General features: G+C 35.6%; 1 protein-coding gene across 5 annotated transcripts in view; it reads right to left on the bottom strand.

Moving 5' to 3' along the window:
- Positions 1-18,576, bottom strand: part of SYT14 (synaptotagmin 14) — an 89,449-nt gene that overhangs the window by 56,185 nt on the left and 14,688 nt on the right. For 3 of the 5 annotated variants that reach the window (XM_087717738.1, XM_087717737.1, XM_087717740.1), the window contains exons 2-3: positions 17,705-17,752; positions 2,232-2,396 (exon numbers count right to left, since the gene is read on the bottom strand). In XM_087717738.1, coding sequence (XP_087573864.1) covers positions 2,232-2,396; positions 17,705-17,752 — 213 coding nt within the window. The other 2 variants (XM_087717735.1, XM_087717736.1) reach the window with 1 other exon arrangement.

Here is an 18,576-nt window from a genome sequence, read left to right as displayed (position 1 = left end):
CAAATCCAAATATTACATAGTCTTATTAGAGAGCCCTTCTGAGCCACAGGGATAAAATTTGGAAGTGATGAAAGAAGAGAAAGAGACATTTTATGAATTGTACTTTCATTCATAAAAAGAGAGCTACAGCTCTAGAAATATATATATATATATATATATATATATATATATATATATATATATATATATATATATATATATATATATATATATATATATATATATATATATATATATATATATATATATATAATTGTTTTATAGATAAATTAATTCCATAAAACACCTAAGAAGAATGTAGTAAAAGATCCAGGAAAGGTTGAACATATAAAAAGTATGGCTATGATATGACACCTCACCTTTTTCTGGTGTCTTCTTACTACTCACTTCTTTTAAAAAACTTTCTGAGTACTTAGTCTTTTCCTGTTCACTTTTCTTTGCAAGTTCAGATGTTACCTTTTTTTCTTGCTTTGTCACAAGTGTCTTGTATTTCTTTCCTTTTACTTGATGAAAACGGTTTAGTTTTTCAGATCTTGAGTCTGACAGTTCTAGTGTTTGTTCCTCAGTTTTTTCCAAACACATGAATGAAATACTGTGTACTTCTTGAGTGTTTTTCAAGTCAAGTTCTGTTGGTTTTTGTTTTATTTTTTCAGACAAACTTTCATTAGATTGGTTTGATACAGTATGTGACTGTCTATCTGGTTCTTGATTAAGAAATTCTTCTGGCTTATAAGTACTGTAATTCTCTCTACTATTTTTTGATATATGTTTTTCTAAGTAATTAATTTTACATTGAGCATGTTTTACATGTGTGTCACAAATTTTTGTCTCATTAAAAAAAATCTTTGGTTCATGATCATTTTGCTGAGAATCTACTTTGCCTTTATTAGGACAAAACTCCCTACCATTATTTGTACATTTTTTTGAAGAAGTACTCTGTCTTTGTTTTTCTTCAGGTACACATTCTTCTGTCACAAAATTTTCTTTAATGTTATTTAGTGATGTTATTTTTTCATCTTTATCTAATAGAGGTTTATCTTCTTGCACTGTAGTTGTACTTTCTGTCCGAAAATTGCTGAACATGTTTGTTACCTGCTCTGTAACAGAGTCAGCTACTGTGTAGCTGACATCACCAACCACACCAGTAAAATCATCTACAGCATTACTTAATGTGTCAACCAGAGAAGACACAGAAGGAAGACTAAGATTTTGTTGCAAATGTTTGAAAAATGACATATTTCAATTCTATATTAATAAATTAATATTACAAGAAAATTACAATATTGTTAATGTCTCACTCTTGCCATTTATTTACCATTAATAAAAGGGCAATTAACATTAGTCTTCTGATTTTATTTTCTTAAATGTAATAAACAAGAACAAATATTTTCTTTATGAAGCCAGAATCATTCCTTTTCTAGGATTCTTATAATATTATAGTAAAATGTGAACTACTTATAATCAGATATTGAAAATATTGAAAATATTGGATTTTATTTTACACCTGCAAAGGAAAATTTAAATAATATATCAAAATGAATATGTTTTGGGCTAGTACAAAACAATAATCAATAATATATATCCCCTGCCTTTTTCTAGTTTAAAGAATTTATATAGCCTAACATATTCCATTCCAGATTGTAAACATTATAGAGCATAGATGTGATCTAAAGAAATCTAAACAAAAAAGCCTAATTTAAATTAATGGATTTATCTAATTTCTGGTTGCACTCAATGTAAATAAAAGGCAAAACCAATCCACCCTATTCATCAATTAGATGTTTTATTACACTGCATCAACATCCAGGTTAGGGGTATGATGGTGCACTCAGTAGTCAGAAAGGCCAGTGTATCAGAATAGAAATAATTCAGTAACTAATCTTAGCTTCAGCTGGATAGTATAAGTATAATATTTATTGTCACTGTACTTAAATACAACGAAAATGGTCTCTTCCACCTCTAGCTTTTTATATTGAGGAATCTCATATATGTTGTAAAATACATTTGTTTTGCTATATATTAGCATGATGATATAGTTTATTAATTGTATATAGGAAAATGTTTTTCCCAATGTTTTAAAAGCTTCAACTAAATAAAATAGATTCCCTAAATAAATAATTATGACCAATCACTACAGATACATGAATTAAAATATTTAGGAATTTACCAGATATGTAAATAGAAGTTTCCTATGTCCTTCAAAATCATATGTTGAAGAATTTTATACTTACGCAGTTTGTCCTGTGAATTTTTTCTGGCAGTGTAATGGGAATTGAGGTCTGGGAGGCCTCCAATATTTTCAAAACACATCTTCTTGTTAATATACAGAAAAAGAATCAACAGCAAGATGATAAGTACCCCAACTGCTGATAGAAATCCAACTGCCTCAGGAGATACTAGAAGAAACAAAACCATAATCAGAGTGCAAGAATAACACCATTTATAATAATCAGATTATCACTTCTCACCCTAAATTATATGCAAGTAGTCCTCAACTTATGATCATACTTGAACCCACAATTTTAGTCCTAAGTCATGATGGTCATGAAGAGTCACCATGTGGACATGCTCAATTTTACAATATTTTGCAATAATTATTAAATGAACACCATGATTAAGTGAATCTATTGATCAGGCTTAAGGTTGACTCAGGCTTCCATCCTTCTGAGATGGGTAAAATGAGGACCCAGATTTTAGGGGGCAATATGCTGACTCTGTAAACCACTTAGAGAGGGCTGTAAAAGCACTTTAAAGCGGTATATAAGAGGAAGTAGATGAACTTTTTGCTGGTCAGCTAACTAAGTTATGTAGGAAGCACACCACAATAGTAATGGGAGATTTTAACTACTCTGACATCAACTGGGAAACAAACTCTGCACCAAGTGGAAGATCCAACAGGTTCCTAACAAACCTAGCAGACAACTTTGTTTCCCAAAAAGTAGAGAAGGGAACAAGGGGATCAGCCATATTGGCTGTAATTCTCACTAACAAAGAGGAAATGATAGAAGATGTTGAAGCCATAGGAACCCTGGGGGCAAGTGACCATGCAATATTGGAATTCAACATTATGCAAACACAAGTAGTAGAACAAAGTCAAACTAGAGTCTTGGACTTTAAGAGAACTAATTTCAATAAACTTAGAGAGAGCTTGGGAAAATTCCATGGATGAGAATCCTCAAGGGGAAAACAACTCAAGAAGCTTGGGAAATTTTGAAAAATGAGATTACAAAAGCCCAGTCTAGCACAATACCAATGAAGAAAAATAACAGCTCCCAAAAGAAACCAGCATGGCTCCATAAAGAACTCTCTGACAAATTGAAAGACAAAAAAGGGAAGTATAAAAAGTGGAAAGAGGGGGATATAACTAAGGCAGAATATCAGCAAATAGCCCGAGCCTGTAAAGATGAAGTGAGGAAAGCTAAGGCTCACAATGAAGAAAGGCTTGCCACAAAAGTAAAAATTAACAAAAAACTACAGATCTATCAGCCTGACCTCAATACCAGGAAAGATTCTGGAAAAAATAATCAAGCAATGAATTAGTGAACACCTAGAAGCAAACAAAGTAATAGCCAAAAGCCAACATGGGTTTCTCAAAAACAGATCATGCCAGACTAATCTTATTGCATTCTTCGATAATGTGACAAAATTAGTGGACCAGAGGAATGCCATCGATATAGTTTATTTGGACTTTAGTAAGGCATTTGATAAGGTAGACCATAACCTACTACTAGATAAAGTAGAAGAATGTGCGTTAGACAGCATCACCACCAGATTGATTCGTAACTGGCTGACCAACCGCACTCAACATGTAGTCCACAATGGAACTACATCTACATGGAGGGAAGTATGCAGTGGAGTACCCCAAGGCTCTGTTTTAGACCCAGTACTCTTCAACATCTTCATCAATTATTTGGATGAGGGAATAAATGGGGAACTCATCAAATTTGCAGATGACACCAAACTGGCAGGAATAGCCAACACTCCAGAAGATAGGCTCAAGATACAGAAGGATCTTGACAAACTTGAACATTGGGCACTATCTAATAAAATGAAATTTGATGGTGAAAAGAATAAGGTTCTACATTTAAGCAACAAAAACGAAATGCACAGGTACAATATAGGTGGTATCTTGCTCAGTTGTAGTAACTGTGAAAGGGATCTTGGAGTCCTAGTGGACAACCATTTAAATATGAGCCAGCAGTGTGCAGCAGCTGCCAAAAAAGCCAACACAGTTCTAGGTTGCATAAATAGAGGGATAGAATCAAGATCATGTGAAGTGTTAATACCACTTTATAATGCCTTGGTAAGGCCATACTTGGAATACTGCATTCAGTTCTGGTCGCCACGATGTAGAAAAGACGTGGAGACTCTGGAAAGAGTGCAGAGAAGAGAAACAAAGATGATTAGGGGACTGGAGACTAAAACATATGAAGAACGGTTGCAGGAACTGGGTATGTTTAGTTTAGGAGAAAGAAGGACTAGGCGAGACATGATAGCAGTGTTCCAATATCTCAGGGGTTGCCACAAAGAAGAGGGAGGCACCTGAGGGTAGAACAACAAGGTTGGAAATTTATCAAGGAGAGAAGCAACTTAGAACTGAGGATAAATTTCCTGACAGTTAGAACAATTAATCAGTGGAACAGCTTGCCTCCAGAAGTTGTGAGTGCCCCAACACTGGAAGTCTTTAAGAAGATGTTGGATAGCCATCTGTCTGAAACGGTAGAGGGTTTCCTGCCTAGGCAGGGGGTTGGACTAGAAGACCTCCAAGGTCCCTTCCAACTCTGCTATTGTATTGTATTGTATTGTGTTGTAAGTACTACTTCTATTATCGGGCAGTTTTCCAAGAAATCAGAAATAAATGCCAGTTTCCAGCAAAATTGTCATGCAGGTAGTCCTCAATTATATTCAATGACTGTTTAAATTACAGTGGTGCTAAATGAAGGAACTTACAATCATTACTTGAAATTATGGTCACTGCAGTGCCCCTGCAGCCACATGATTATGATCTGGGTGTGTGGTTGTGCACTTACAATAGGTTGCTAATCTCTCTGTGAAATGTGATTAGCATTTGCAAATTTTCCCTTCTGGCTTCTTCAGAAAGTCAGCTGAGAAGCCAGCAGGGAAGGTTTCAAGTTGCTTTGTTTTTACAGTACAGTGCATCAGCTCCCTTCCCCACTGTGGGCTAGAAAATCCAGGGAGGATAAGGCAATTGCTATGCTGTTCCAGAAAAATGAAACTCTCCTAGTATCATTTATCCAGTGCATCACACCAGCTCCCTACCCTGAACTAGAAAGAAAGAATGAGAGGAAAGTACTTGGCTAGAGAAAGTTAACTCGAATCACTGTGTTCCAAAGCTTCCTTTCTCCAGCCCAGCACATCGGTTCTGTGCCTACAAGGGAGCTGCCTATTCTCTTTCAAAAGGCAGCTCTTTTGCTCCATTTTTTAAGCAATTTTTAGTAATTGAGCAAAGCGATCACATGGATGCTTCACTTCATGACTTCAATGACCTACAACTGTAATGGGCAGGCTCCATTACAGTACCAAGTCTAGGATTACTTAATTGTGATCATATGATACTTGAAGCAGCCATAAATATGGGCCAGTTGCCAACAGCTCAACATGTGATTATGTGACAGAAGAGGGCACCCAAATATTGGAACTTTGAATCCAGTGTCATGAAGGCTTTGGATTCTGAGTCTGACAATGATATGGAGCTAGCTCTTGAGATATCTATGAAAGATGCCAGTTGAACAGCCAATTGACCAGGGTTCTGAGGCCAACACACCAGGCTGTTCTGAGGAGCTTGGGGTTAGGGCTGATATCAGAAACAATCCTCAGTTACTCCAACTCTTTGTGCCTTGCCTCGTTTTGCCTCACCTCATTTCTTTGCCTTGTGCTTTTGGGAACTGACCAGTCACAACCTCTTCTATGCCTGGTGATCAAATGATTCCAGAACCATTTGACCCCTCTTGTGCTGACTCCCTGGAACTTGAAATTCTTTATTTATCCAAGTTGCTAGACTGGTGGGAATTTGGTTACAAGCATGATTTTTTGTTACATTATAACTAAAAGTCTGCAATTGCCTCTTGTGTGCCTGTGCTTGGTCTATGACAGGACATCTGTGTCATAAGTAGCTTTTTCAGAATGCATTGTAACTTCAATTTGGTAGCTAAGTCATACATTGACGACTAGATGTAGGATCTACTGTATAATTTTAAAACTTAGATCCAACTTCACTACCAATCAGTGACAAATTGCTGATTCTTATTTTAGAATGACATCAATGATTTCTACATATAAATTCTATCACTGAAGGCAAATTGTCTCTTCCAATGATCCCAAAGAGTAGTTGTAGTCAAACTTTTTGCATCATGACAGGTCTTCAAACTAATTGCCTGTATTTCTATGTGGTTTCCGCAGTTCTCAGTGCTGTACAGCACCAGAGAAACAGCAAGTAGCAATCTTAGGACCATCAAAACTAATAAGACAGTATGTGAAGTTGTATGTGGAGCTGTTCAGGAAGGAGGGAAATGTTTGCTAACCTTTGCTCAAAGCAGTGGTTAGAGTGCAGTACTGCAGGCTACTTCTGCTGACTGCCAACTGACTGCAATTTGGCAGTTCAAATCCCACCAGGCTCAAGGTTGACTCAGCCTTCCATCTTTCCAAGGTGGGTAAAATGATAACCAGATTGTTGGGGGCAATATGCTGAATCTATAAACTGTTTAGATAGGGTTGTAAGGCACTGTAAAGCAGTATATAAGTCTACGTGATATTGCTATTTAGTTCCTATTCAAGTAGTCCTTGCTTACCAATGGCAATTAGGACTGCATCACAAAGTGCCCTATGACCACACTGAATTACAATGGCAGTTGTAGCATTCCTGTGGTCATCATTAGGCAGGTCCTGTGTGGTCATTAGGAAAAATGGCACATGATTGCAGCCAAGGTTGCAATCACATAAACAAGGCAGCTGCCAAGCATTTTAAACCTGATCGTGTGGCTGCAGGGATATTGTAACAGCTGCAACCACAAGGACCAGTCATAAGTCTCCTCAATCAGTGATTTCACTAATTTGTTAAAAATGACTAACTGTATAATGTCTCCCAATCTGACAGAAAAGGCTTCTGAAGCCACAGGATTCCTGGACTGTGGAAATATTTTTTTTGGAAAAATTCAACTTTTTTAAAAAAAAAATATTATGTTTTATGTGATCAGAAATCCAAGATTTACTCAATGGCCTGTTATTGCCCATTGTATATACAGATGATAGCAGTAGTTAAGAATTATTTGAAGCATTTAAAACTGAGGTGTCAACTTTTTGTTGTCATTTGAAAAACAAAGCTGAATTTTGATTCATTTACTTAGCTACAATTAAATATAATTAACATAATTACTCTCCAAACAAAAAAATCATCTTCTTTCATATTCCAAGTTATAATTTGATAAAAATATTTGAGATTTCTGAGATCCACATTCAAAATTCTTGTAGCTATATGTAATACTGGATCCTTAAGTTATGGATCTTTGCCCTACCGACGTAGGAATGTATTTTTCCATTTGACATTTTCTTTCATATTTATGAAGGAACTTTGCTTCATATTCTTTTTCTATTAGACAGGCAGTGACAAATTATAAATGGCAGGACTTTTCATTATTATTTGTAATATTATTGTTTTTCCCCACAATAGTTAAAGTGATCTGAATACATTACACAGTTTGTAACATTTTTTTTTTAAATGAATACAACCATTTTTAAGTTTGATTTAACTGGAAATCAAGTGAATTTATCTTAAAACCATTAAGAGCACAAATACGATCTCACTCCTTTCACTTTTGTTAGAAGCTTGGCTCCAGTTTAACCATAATCAATTATTTTTCCACTACTAACAGTTGTAACAGAAATATAAATGAGGTTAGGAGGGTTTAAACTTAAAGGTTTAAATCTAATCCTTTTCTCATGAGAAACTGACACTGATAATCTTACTTTGAAAGTGGCAGGAAAACAACAAAAAAACTACTAATATCCTGGATCAGCAAACGATTAAACTATCTTTCAAAATAGTCACTATTGCAGATTGTGCTCCTATTAGTAACATATAGGAGTCCTGTTCATCACAATCAGGGATTAAATCAGCATTGATATTATACAAATCATATTTAATGCAATCAGAATATTAATTACAAAGCTGTAATCAAATATATTTACCTGTCCTTTGAATAAACCCCTTATCTAATGCTATTTAATGGGGCTAAGGGAATATAGGAAAGAGGATGCAACTTTAAGCATCATCTAGACTAGTTTAATTACAAATGTATAATTTTGGAAGTTATCTATCTTGTATCAATTTGCACACTTGGATCATCTTTAAGGAGTATAAACAACCTTTATATAAAATACATGACTTTATATTAATACATTTAATAAATCTACAATTGAGTTGAAAAACGGCATCAAGCAGCATTTCTATTTCAAATAAAGAATGAGGTACAGTACAGTATATTATGCTATATACTATCTCAATACAGTGTTAAGTATTTAAGTTGACACAAATGAAACAGAAACAGTATTAATTCATTACAAAAAGAAATATCAACTTAAATGCCAGGAATTGATCCTAATTATATATATGACATCTACAGTGACATTCTAAATAATTATTCAAAATTGCATCTTGAAAGCTATTAAAATTTTAAATGAATGATACATTTTCTAACTATTATCAATCCTTTAAACATCTTTATCAAGCCTGAATAGTTTCATTTAATGTTGTTAATACATATAGAACTACAAATACTTACTTTAAAATTTACTAAATTTTACTATATATTTTTTCATTTGCAAATTAAAAAAACAGAAAACATATTCCTTTACCACAAAATAAGTATTTCTTTCGCACTTAAAATTTCAACTGTACTTCAATACAGACATATAAATATTATTTAGCAAGATAAAATAGATATAATTACATCTGTAATGTTTTCTTAACTTACATAAAGTGTTGACTCACAATTTCCAATGGCATATGGCCTTGTATATTTATCTCACTGCATGTCATTGATAGCTTAATTATTAATGATGTCAGTGAAATGTTATCTACCTTGTGTACAAATGAAACCAATATGGGCTTTATCTGAAACCCATCATAGCCAATTAATATACTTATGCTTTCAAAGTAAATTCAATTTGAAGTTAAAAATAACTAATAAAATCATTAAAGAAGAAATCTAGCGATTGCCAAGTGTAAGTGCAAGCACTATTTATAGCAGGAGCAAAGCTGAAATTTGGTACATTTTTTCTTGCCGTGCAATCAACAAGCTGAGGGAATCACAATTCTAGAAAGAAGTGGTGGTTATCTGTGTCTTGATATGTAAGTGATTAATCTGTTCTTGGGCTAACTACTAACATTCATTGCAACTTGCTATTGAATTGAGGCATTAGGCTAGGTTGAAAATCTGAGATGATAGGTCACAACAGGCAGTCCTGAAAGGAAAGCCTCCATAATGGCCCAAGGGTCATGAAAACTGGTACGGAAGCAAAATGTCACTATTTCTCTGGAAATAATGTAAGCACTATTATGTCCTCCTCCATCACCTGCAACTAAAGAAGTCCTTATTAAAAAGTGGTAGCATGCCCATCCATAGATGACAGGGTTCTCACAATGTTAAGAAAATAGCATTAGCCCAAAATCTATTTCTCACAGGTCATGATGAGCATTGAGATACTAAATATCAATGAACCAGTGCAGAGATTTCAGAATATAAGATGAGATATTCTTTTCTTGTCCCTCTAGATTTATAATCTCTCAACTCTGGCAATATACATAGATGATAATAGTAAGAACAGCATAATTAAAAACTAAGCAAAATAGAACCAAAAAAGTATCAAATTCAAATATACAAAAATGCAAATTACTGACATTAAAATGAAAACAGTTCTAACAGTAAATACCAAATAAATAACCACTTTGGAATAAAAGCAATAGAAAAACTAGAGCTTAGAAAACCTAACACATATATATAATTAAATCAAGTAAAAATCAAATGATATATAATAGTGTTTACTACTGCTTTATTTATTTATGCTAAAACAATTATGAAAATAGTCAAAGAGATTCCCAATATGTCTTATTTAAAAATCTAAAGTGCATTTGTATTGTGAAAAGGCATGTTTTTCTATGGTAAATGTTTTTTAGACATTTCAGGAATCAGCCATTAGATGGCATTAGTAGTCAACTAGTGATTCAAAGGGCTTCAACCTACACTTTAAATTTTTTTCCCAATTCCTCTAAATTACTGGAACATTCCTCTTAATATTGGGCAAAATGAAGTAAAAAATAAGAAACATTATTTTGGGAAAGGAAAGATTTATTTATTTGCTTAGATCCCACTAAGCAATCAATAAGTCTTAATGTTGCAGGATTCAATCTGGGTCAGTCACCAGGACCAGAGGTTTTGACTTCTGAGCTTTTGGACTCATGCTGGAGACCATCCTCAAAGAACTTCTCTCTAGCTAGTCCAAAAGCTCAGATGTCAAAACCTCTGGTCCCGGTGACGGACCGAGATTGGATCATGCAACATTATCCTGAGACACATATATTCACCTTCATTTGTGAGTCCTGATGTTTGCTATCCTACATAAATTTATCTGGAAGTATGTTCCACAAAATTCAATAGTATTTATTCTGATTAGATCTATTTGTTTGCAGTGTTTAATTTTGAATGGATTATGACTATATAATCCTGCATTATAAACTTAAATAATAATACAATTGAACATTACCTATTATCCTTGTCGTTCAGCACTAATCCACACAGGCCTCTTATATGCTAATATTTAGCTTTATAATATTTGCTACAAAGTAACATTTTTTATTAAAAAAGAAAAAAAATTCATTAGGAATCAACAAATACATAATAATATAAACTTAAATTTCATTTATATAATATACACCATTAACACCAATGCTTATCAAGGTGTTCAAAATAAAAATAAAATTATGTAATGCAATGAAATAAAATGTTGGAAAGAAATAGTTATTGCTATTTAATCACACACCTCTAAATAATAGTTACATCTGCATTAAACCATATTATAATGTTTGTTAAAATATGTTTAAACCAGAGGTGGGTTGCTGCCAGTCAGCCAAACCAGTAGTAGCAGTGATGGGAGGCTCCACCCACCAAGCGCAGAAGCGTCACGTGTGTGCGGGAGCGCATGTGGGAGCGTGGCCGAACCAGTAGTGAAAAAATTAGCAACCCCACCTCTGGTTTAAGATTACATACAACCCTACTAACAATACAATACAGTTTATATATTACAGAACACTGAAGGGTGGGGGAGGTTCTATATAGTTGAGACCTATACTACTGAAGGAATGTCTGTTCCTAAGAAACATATGGGATGATTGAAAATCATAATTATTGCACCAATAATATTAGTTGATCCACAAGTCATATGATTTTAAAAAAACACACCATATTTTCCACTGATTTTATAAAGTCCCACCCAGGCCGTTGGATTTTTTTCCATTACTGAATTTTTTGACAGTATATTAGTGAAATTGTAATATTCAATACCTTGCAACATTTTACTCTGAAATATTCGGAAACAGTAAATATTTAGATTTTTTTGCAATTGTGTCTGTGTCCTAGTAGAACAACATTATTCAATAAAACAAGAATTATTATTGTCCTTTCAAACTTTTTGAATAGATTTGAACTGGCAAAGGATAAGAGAAAAAGAGAAAATTTTGTTCTACAAGTGGAAATCTATCCAGGTAATTTGGAATCTATCCATATTTATAAAACTACCTACTTTATAATAATCAAGTACAGGTATAATGTCTAACTTTAATCCATAACTAATTTCAAAAGAAATATTCAGGCTTATCTAAGAAATATTAATTATATTTCTTATATAGCCATAAACTCCACTGCATAATTTAATGGCTTTGCTGGGGGAGGGATCTTTTAAGATGTTACCTATATCAAAGTTGCTTGTCATGTTCTCTACCATCGTTCATACTCTCATGTGCTCTATTTATAATCAGCAGAAATTCTACAAAGTAGATGAAAAGGGGGAGGAAAAATAAATTATTTCTTTGCTTCCAGTTCATACATTTTAATGATTATGTCCACAAACAATCCCATTATGTATTATGAACTTTGATTCTGTTGGCAAGGTATGATTAATTCAAAAAAATCTATAATACACATGCTTATTTTAGCATATGATACAATAGTGGAATAGGAATGTGATGGCTCAGCAGTTAAATATGCTGAACTTGTCAGCGGAAAAGCTGAAACTTTGGTTTGAGACCCAAGCACTGCACAATGGTGTGAGCTCCCATTCCTTGCCCCAGATCCTGCCCACCTAGCGGTTTGAAAGCATGCAAATGTGAATAGATAAATAGGTACCACTTTGGTGGGAAGGTAACAGGATACCAGCTGCCTTGGTATATTGTCATGCTGGCTACATGACCATAGGAATGTTTTCAGATAGTCCTAAAGTGATTCCATTATTATATCCTTGACAAATCAAATCTATCCTCTTCCTAATATTAATGAACGTGAAGGATCAACAAAACATACAATGTTTCTAGTATTGTAAAGTAGGCCTAGTAATCTTGTTTGTTTCCCTAAATTAAAACGGAAATTTTAGACTAAAAATAAAATATGACTATGGACTGGGGATGAATAACTATGGTCTGACTGATTATATTTCTCTACTGTTAAATGTACCAAAGTTTATGGTATTTTATTACTTACCACTAAAGCATTTATAGTACAAATAATTAAACAACAATCACCAATAAAATTTGAACATTAAGAGATAAAATGCTAATAAACCATTATTATAATAGCATCAACAAGGATGACAAAGTTAGTCACCGTATGCTCTTGCATAAAATCTGAATGACAGTATGAAAGAGTTGACAGTGTGCATTAATCAACAGTCAGGAACAGAAAGGAATTTATTCCTTATTTTCTTTGTTGTAAATTTATCAGGTATCTTTATATATGATAAAGTTAAATTTGTTATAGCCGTCCAAAGTATGACATAGAATCCATTATACTGAAAAACCTGGGATTTATTAACATATTTTGAATATATTTCTACTTACTTTCATTTATATTTGAAAAGGGAAGAATAACTTCAACCAAAGCTGGGTTTGGACTATACCACATGATCTAGATCCACATAACTAAGTGATTAATTCTATTAATCAAACAAAGCTTAATGGGGCTTGTGCTTTTGGAACTGAATATCACAACAGATTGATGGTGGTTTAGAAGAAAAGGAAGGAAAATTGCCACTGAACAAACTAGTTCTTCTTTTCCTGTAAAATATTTTTACAAAGAAATCATTTTAATTTATCAAAGGTATACTATTTTTTATCTACAGAACAGCACACATTGAGAAAGAGGGCTCTGGTGTTATATGTGATAATTAAACAATTTAAAAAGCATGAAAATAATTAAAAAACCAGCTACAAAATAAATACAAACAGCAGCCTTGATGATTAATTAGTAAATTAGTAGAGCCGAGTAAGGGGGCCCTTAATACATTCTGAGCCACAGGTCTGGGTACATACCGTATATACTCGAGTATAGGCCGACCCGAATATAAGCCGAGGCACCTAATTTTACCACAAAAAACTGGAAAAGTTATTGACTCGAGTATAAGCCTAGGGTGGGAAATGCAGCAGCTACCGGTAAATTTCAAAAATAAAAATAGATACCAATAATGTTTTTGAATATTTATTTCAAAGAAAAACAGTAAACTAGCGGTGTATTCAATGAAATACTTCACTCACCTCATGATGCTGATGTCCCGCTGTGATGATGATGTCCCGTGCAGCCGCGGGAGCGATGTCCCGCCTCCTATGACACACGGCACAGTGATTCCTATCATTGGATCACTGTACCAGAGGAGGTGGGACATCGCTATGTGGCTGCTTGCCATAACAAGGAGGAGGTGGGACATCGTTGCAGAGCGGCAGGAGGGGGAGGAAGGGGAATCGTAAGACAGCCCTGCATTACATTAGAACGTGAGGAGGGGGGATGGTGCGGTGCGCGCTGCGCGGCAAACTGACACAGAGGGAGGGGAAACTCACAGGGGCACTGGGCCATTCACGAGTGTCACCCAGCGGCATGGCCCCGCCCCTTTTTCTCCTCCATTTCGGGCAAATTTTTCACTGACTCGAGTATAAGCCAAGGCGGCATTTTTCAGCCCAAAAAGTGGGCTGAAAAACTAGGCTTATACTCGAGTATATACAGTAGCCATGTTTTTAAAGCTTTGCAAAAAGTCAACAAGGTTAGGGCCATTTTAATCTCCAAGGGGAGAATATTCTACAAAGAAAAGGCTACAGCTGAAAAAGCCTGTCTTCTAATTCCCTCCAGTTGACACTCTTTGGCTGACAGGGTCTAGAACATGCCCAATAGGTTGGGTCAGGTTGGATGGGTAGAAACTCTTGAAAAAAGGCAGTCCCTCAAGTAAATCAGTCCCGAGCCATATTGTTCTGACCTAGGCTTCCTGAGAAAGCATAAATCACAATCTTAGTCCCAAAAAACCTATTTTATTTAAAATTATAATCATTCACAGCCTATGTTTCCCAAACAGTCTGTAAAGAGTCTGACAGGTGTCTGCTCGAGTTGCCAAAGTCTTTCAGGGTAATGTTGATAAGCACCCACATTTATCTCCCTTGAAACACTGTCAGAGACCTAATTGCCAATTAGTTCTGCAAGGCCAAACAAGCATAGAATCAAACAGGATTTATTAGAGCTTGAACTGACTAGATGAACTAATTGCTTCCTGCAAAGGCTCACGTCCATTTGCTCCTCTTTTATGTCTTATGGGAGGAGCCAATCATCTCCAAGCCTTACTCCCAAGTCATCCTTTTTGTCTTAACTATTCTTGCCTTCTGGCAGCTCTGCACATGCGCACACTAGACACAGGCTCACACTGCTCTTCTGCCTCGCTGATGTCAGGTTCCGGAGACTCCAGAGGCAGCACATAACTAACAGATGGCCCTGGCCCCCTGTCTGCCTCTGATGCAGAGCCCTCATCCAAGCCTTCCCCAGACTCCAAGACCCAGATTCCTCCCCAACGTCCTCACTTTCTGACTCTGCTGCCAACTCCATAGGCCGCCGGCAGACTACAAGACTTATAGGGCTTTAAAGATAACAGTATCTTGAATTGCATACCGGCAGCCAGTGCATCTCACAAAGTAGTAGTATCACATAGGCAGTGTAGCTGGCACCATCTATTATTCATAAATTATTCATAAAGACACATTTTTCACCAATTGACATTTCTGAATGCTTTTCAATGGTAGCCCTATAGAACATAAGCAGGAATTTAAAAGGGCATGGTGATGATGGTGTGCAGGGCCTCCTGGTCCAAGAATGGGCACAAACTGACCCACTAACTGAAGGTGTGCAAAGGCTCTCATAGCCACAGCTGCCCCATGCTCTTCCAGTAAGAGCTATGAGTTTAGGAAGACTCCCAGACAGTGGGGATATTGCCACCACATCCAGAACTAGAGATGGAAGAACATTGTCTGTGGAAAGTCCAAATACCCACTTCACTCCAGCTAGGATTGAGTTGGAGCCCATTTTGCCCCATCCAGACCTGAATAGCCTCCAGACACTGGGTAGGACGTCCACAGCTTCAGTCAAAGGGCCTGAAGTAGATATAATGCTGGATACCATTCATATATTGATATCTCACCCCAAACCTCACAAGGACTCACACAGTGGCCTCATGTATATGTTAAATAGGAAAGGAGACAGAACTAAGTCCTGAAGCACCCCACAAAGTAGGAGGCCCATATAACTTCCTGCCTATCGAACTGACTGAAACCAATCCCAGGAGAAGGAGAACTAGTACAATACTCACCCACAACTCTTAGAGCCAGCCCAGAAGAATACCATGATCAATGTATCGAATGCTGCTGAGAGGTCAAGAAGAGCCAGGATGGATGTACTATCATCCTAGTAGTACTATCATCCTGCTCCCACCAGAGGTCATCCATGGCTATAATCAATGTCGTTTCAGTCCCAAACCTTGGCCTAAACCCCAGATAATCTGTTTGATACAAGGTCCTCTGCAACTGCCACACAAGTACTCTGTCCACAATATTCTCTAAGAAGAGAAGATTTGAAACTGGGTGAAAACTGTACAGCTTGACTGGGTCGAGCAATGGTCGTTTGAGGAGGGGGCACATCACCACCTCTTTAAGAATTGGTGGGATTACTTTTTCATCACCTCGTGTACAACTTTAATAAGTCAAGAAGGCATGGATCTAATACACAAGTATCTGAATTAGGAGCTGATAACACCTTCTCCATGTCTTCATGTTCTTGGAGTTACATGCCTGAATATGTTTTTTCCCTCCCTACATTATTTTCATTTGAAATTAGGGAAGAATTTGTCTGAGATATTTTCTCGAATTAGTTTCTGGAAAAGGACTAAAACATAACTTCTTCTTGCCTTGATAGTAGCAATTCCTTCTCTCCTTCAAAGCCATTTCCTATGTCCTATTCCATATACCCTCTTCTTGTAACATGGTGTGCAGATGGAGCCGGATCCTTTAAAATTGAGGCTTGGGCTCAGAGCCATCATCATCCTGATTTGATTTATCTGTCTAACTTCTCAGTTATGGACAGCTACTATTGCTGAACCAATTGAAAGAAAGCTCAGATTTTAGAATGTAGCTTTCTTTAACCTATCACTCATTGTCTTGATTTAATTCCCAAAGGGATTTTCTCTGATATTGTTTTGGTGGATCAATTGCTTGTACATTGAGGGTGGCAACTAATTATTTGTTTTTCATTAAATTTACTGTATATGCCACCCATCTCGCTATCAGTGGTGGGTTGCCATTTTTTTAAACTACCAGTTCTCTCGTGCACATGCGCAGAAGCATCTGGGTGGGTGGGTGGAGCCTCCAGCCACCGCCATTACCGGTTCGCCCAATTCGGGCCAAACCAAGAGCAACCCACCTCTGCTTGCTATTCAGAACTATTCTAGGCAGCTTACAAATTATACCTTCTCTTCATCTCATGTTGATGCCACTCTGCCAGTATGGCAGAGCCCTTTGTAGACAGAAAGTTGGGAAGCTCACTAGTTAGTAACAGAAAATGAATACTGGACTCTCCAAGATGTAGATAATCTGCTAAACTTTATCCCTCCCCATCCCTTGAGCATTCAAGGACAGCAATTGAAAACAAAAAAATCAACAACTTAAAGGAACACTCAAAATATCAAACCAAGGAAGTGAATGGATTTGACAGCAACAATTTGAGGGTTGTTCTACTCTCACACTAGCAGACTAAATAAGACTTGGAGCCCTAGCTCTGAGCATATAAACAACTCATTCACTACAATAGTTTCCGGGCACTTCCTTTATTTTGATTTCCAGCAAAAGGAGATCAGCCTTTATAGTCAGCAGGCAATGAGCCTGCAGGGATTCATGTTATCCTTTTGTAGTTTACTAACAAGGTGGCCAATGTTTTCCCTTTACTATGAAGTATTATTAGTAATTATAATGGCTAAAATGAAAACTGGATTAAAAGTAGGTTTCAATTCTTGAAAATATGAATACCTGATTTAATAACTATCAATTTACATAATAGCCAGTTCTTACATGAATTACATGCAATGAGGCAGAATTTTAAGAAATATTTAAAATTATATTTACCTTTTCTAATGCAAATTAGTTCATGTACACCACAAGTTCTCTCTCCACCTGTTGAAAAAACATTGAGAAATAGAAGTACTATTTAAAATAGATTATAATATTTATACTCTTATTGAAGTCTATACTCAGACATCAAAAATAACTTTATAATTTTTAAAAATAATTTAGAAAACTCAAAAATTCAAATTATAGTAGTTATTGGTTTCATATATGAATACATTTTCCATGAATTTCAATTTCATATTAAACCAACCTGTTTCTTAAACAAGCATTATGCAGCTTAAGCAAACATTTACAATATAGACAATATTTTGCTGTGCAAGAAAAAGTTCCTAGCTAATCAAAAGTTGTTCCATGTAGGTTATACTTCAGTCAAAAACAAAACAAAACAAAAAAACCAAATCTCCAAGGATCTGCTAATGCTACTCTTATTTTGATATACATATTATTTTAACTTGACATGTCACATTTCCTCCTCTAATTGATTAGATGTGCACAGAAAACAAGAGAAGATGGATATAGAGTATGGAGAAAGAAATAGAAGCAGGAATATCATTGGTATTGATGCCATTTGAATCATTTGATTTTTGAAATACTAGCATATCAAATTTAAGCAATATTTTCACATTTCTGCTTTAATATAGGAATCATACAATTATTAATAAAATTAGCTAGTTAACAATAAACAAGTATTAATAAAAAGATAAACCCATTATCTTTAAGCTGCTTAAACTGTAGAGGAAGTGCCAGCAAACATTCTATGAGAATTAGCAATAGCAATAGCAGTTAGACTTATATACTGCTTCATAGGGCTTTCAGCCCTCTCTAAGCAGTTTACAGAGTCAGCATATTGCCCCCAACAACAATCCGGG

The sequence above is a fragment of the Thamnophis sirtalis genome, unplaced genomic scaffold, assembly GCF_051295495.1.
Source record: "Thamnophis sirtalis isolate CommonGarterSnake01/CBP01778 unplaced genomic scaffold, rThaSir2_p1.2 scaffold_6, whole genome shotgun sequence".
Lineage (NCBI taxonomy): Eukaryota > Metazoa > Chordata > Lepidosauria > Squamata > Natricidae > Thamnophis > Thamnophis sirtalis.
This window is presented reverse-complemented; position numbering and strand designations above follow the sequence as displayed.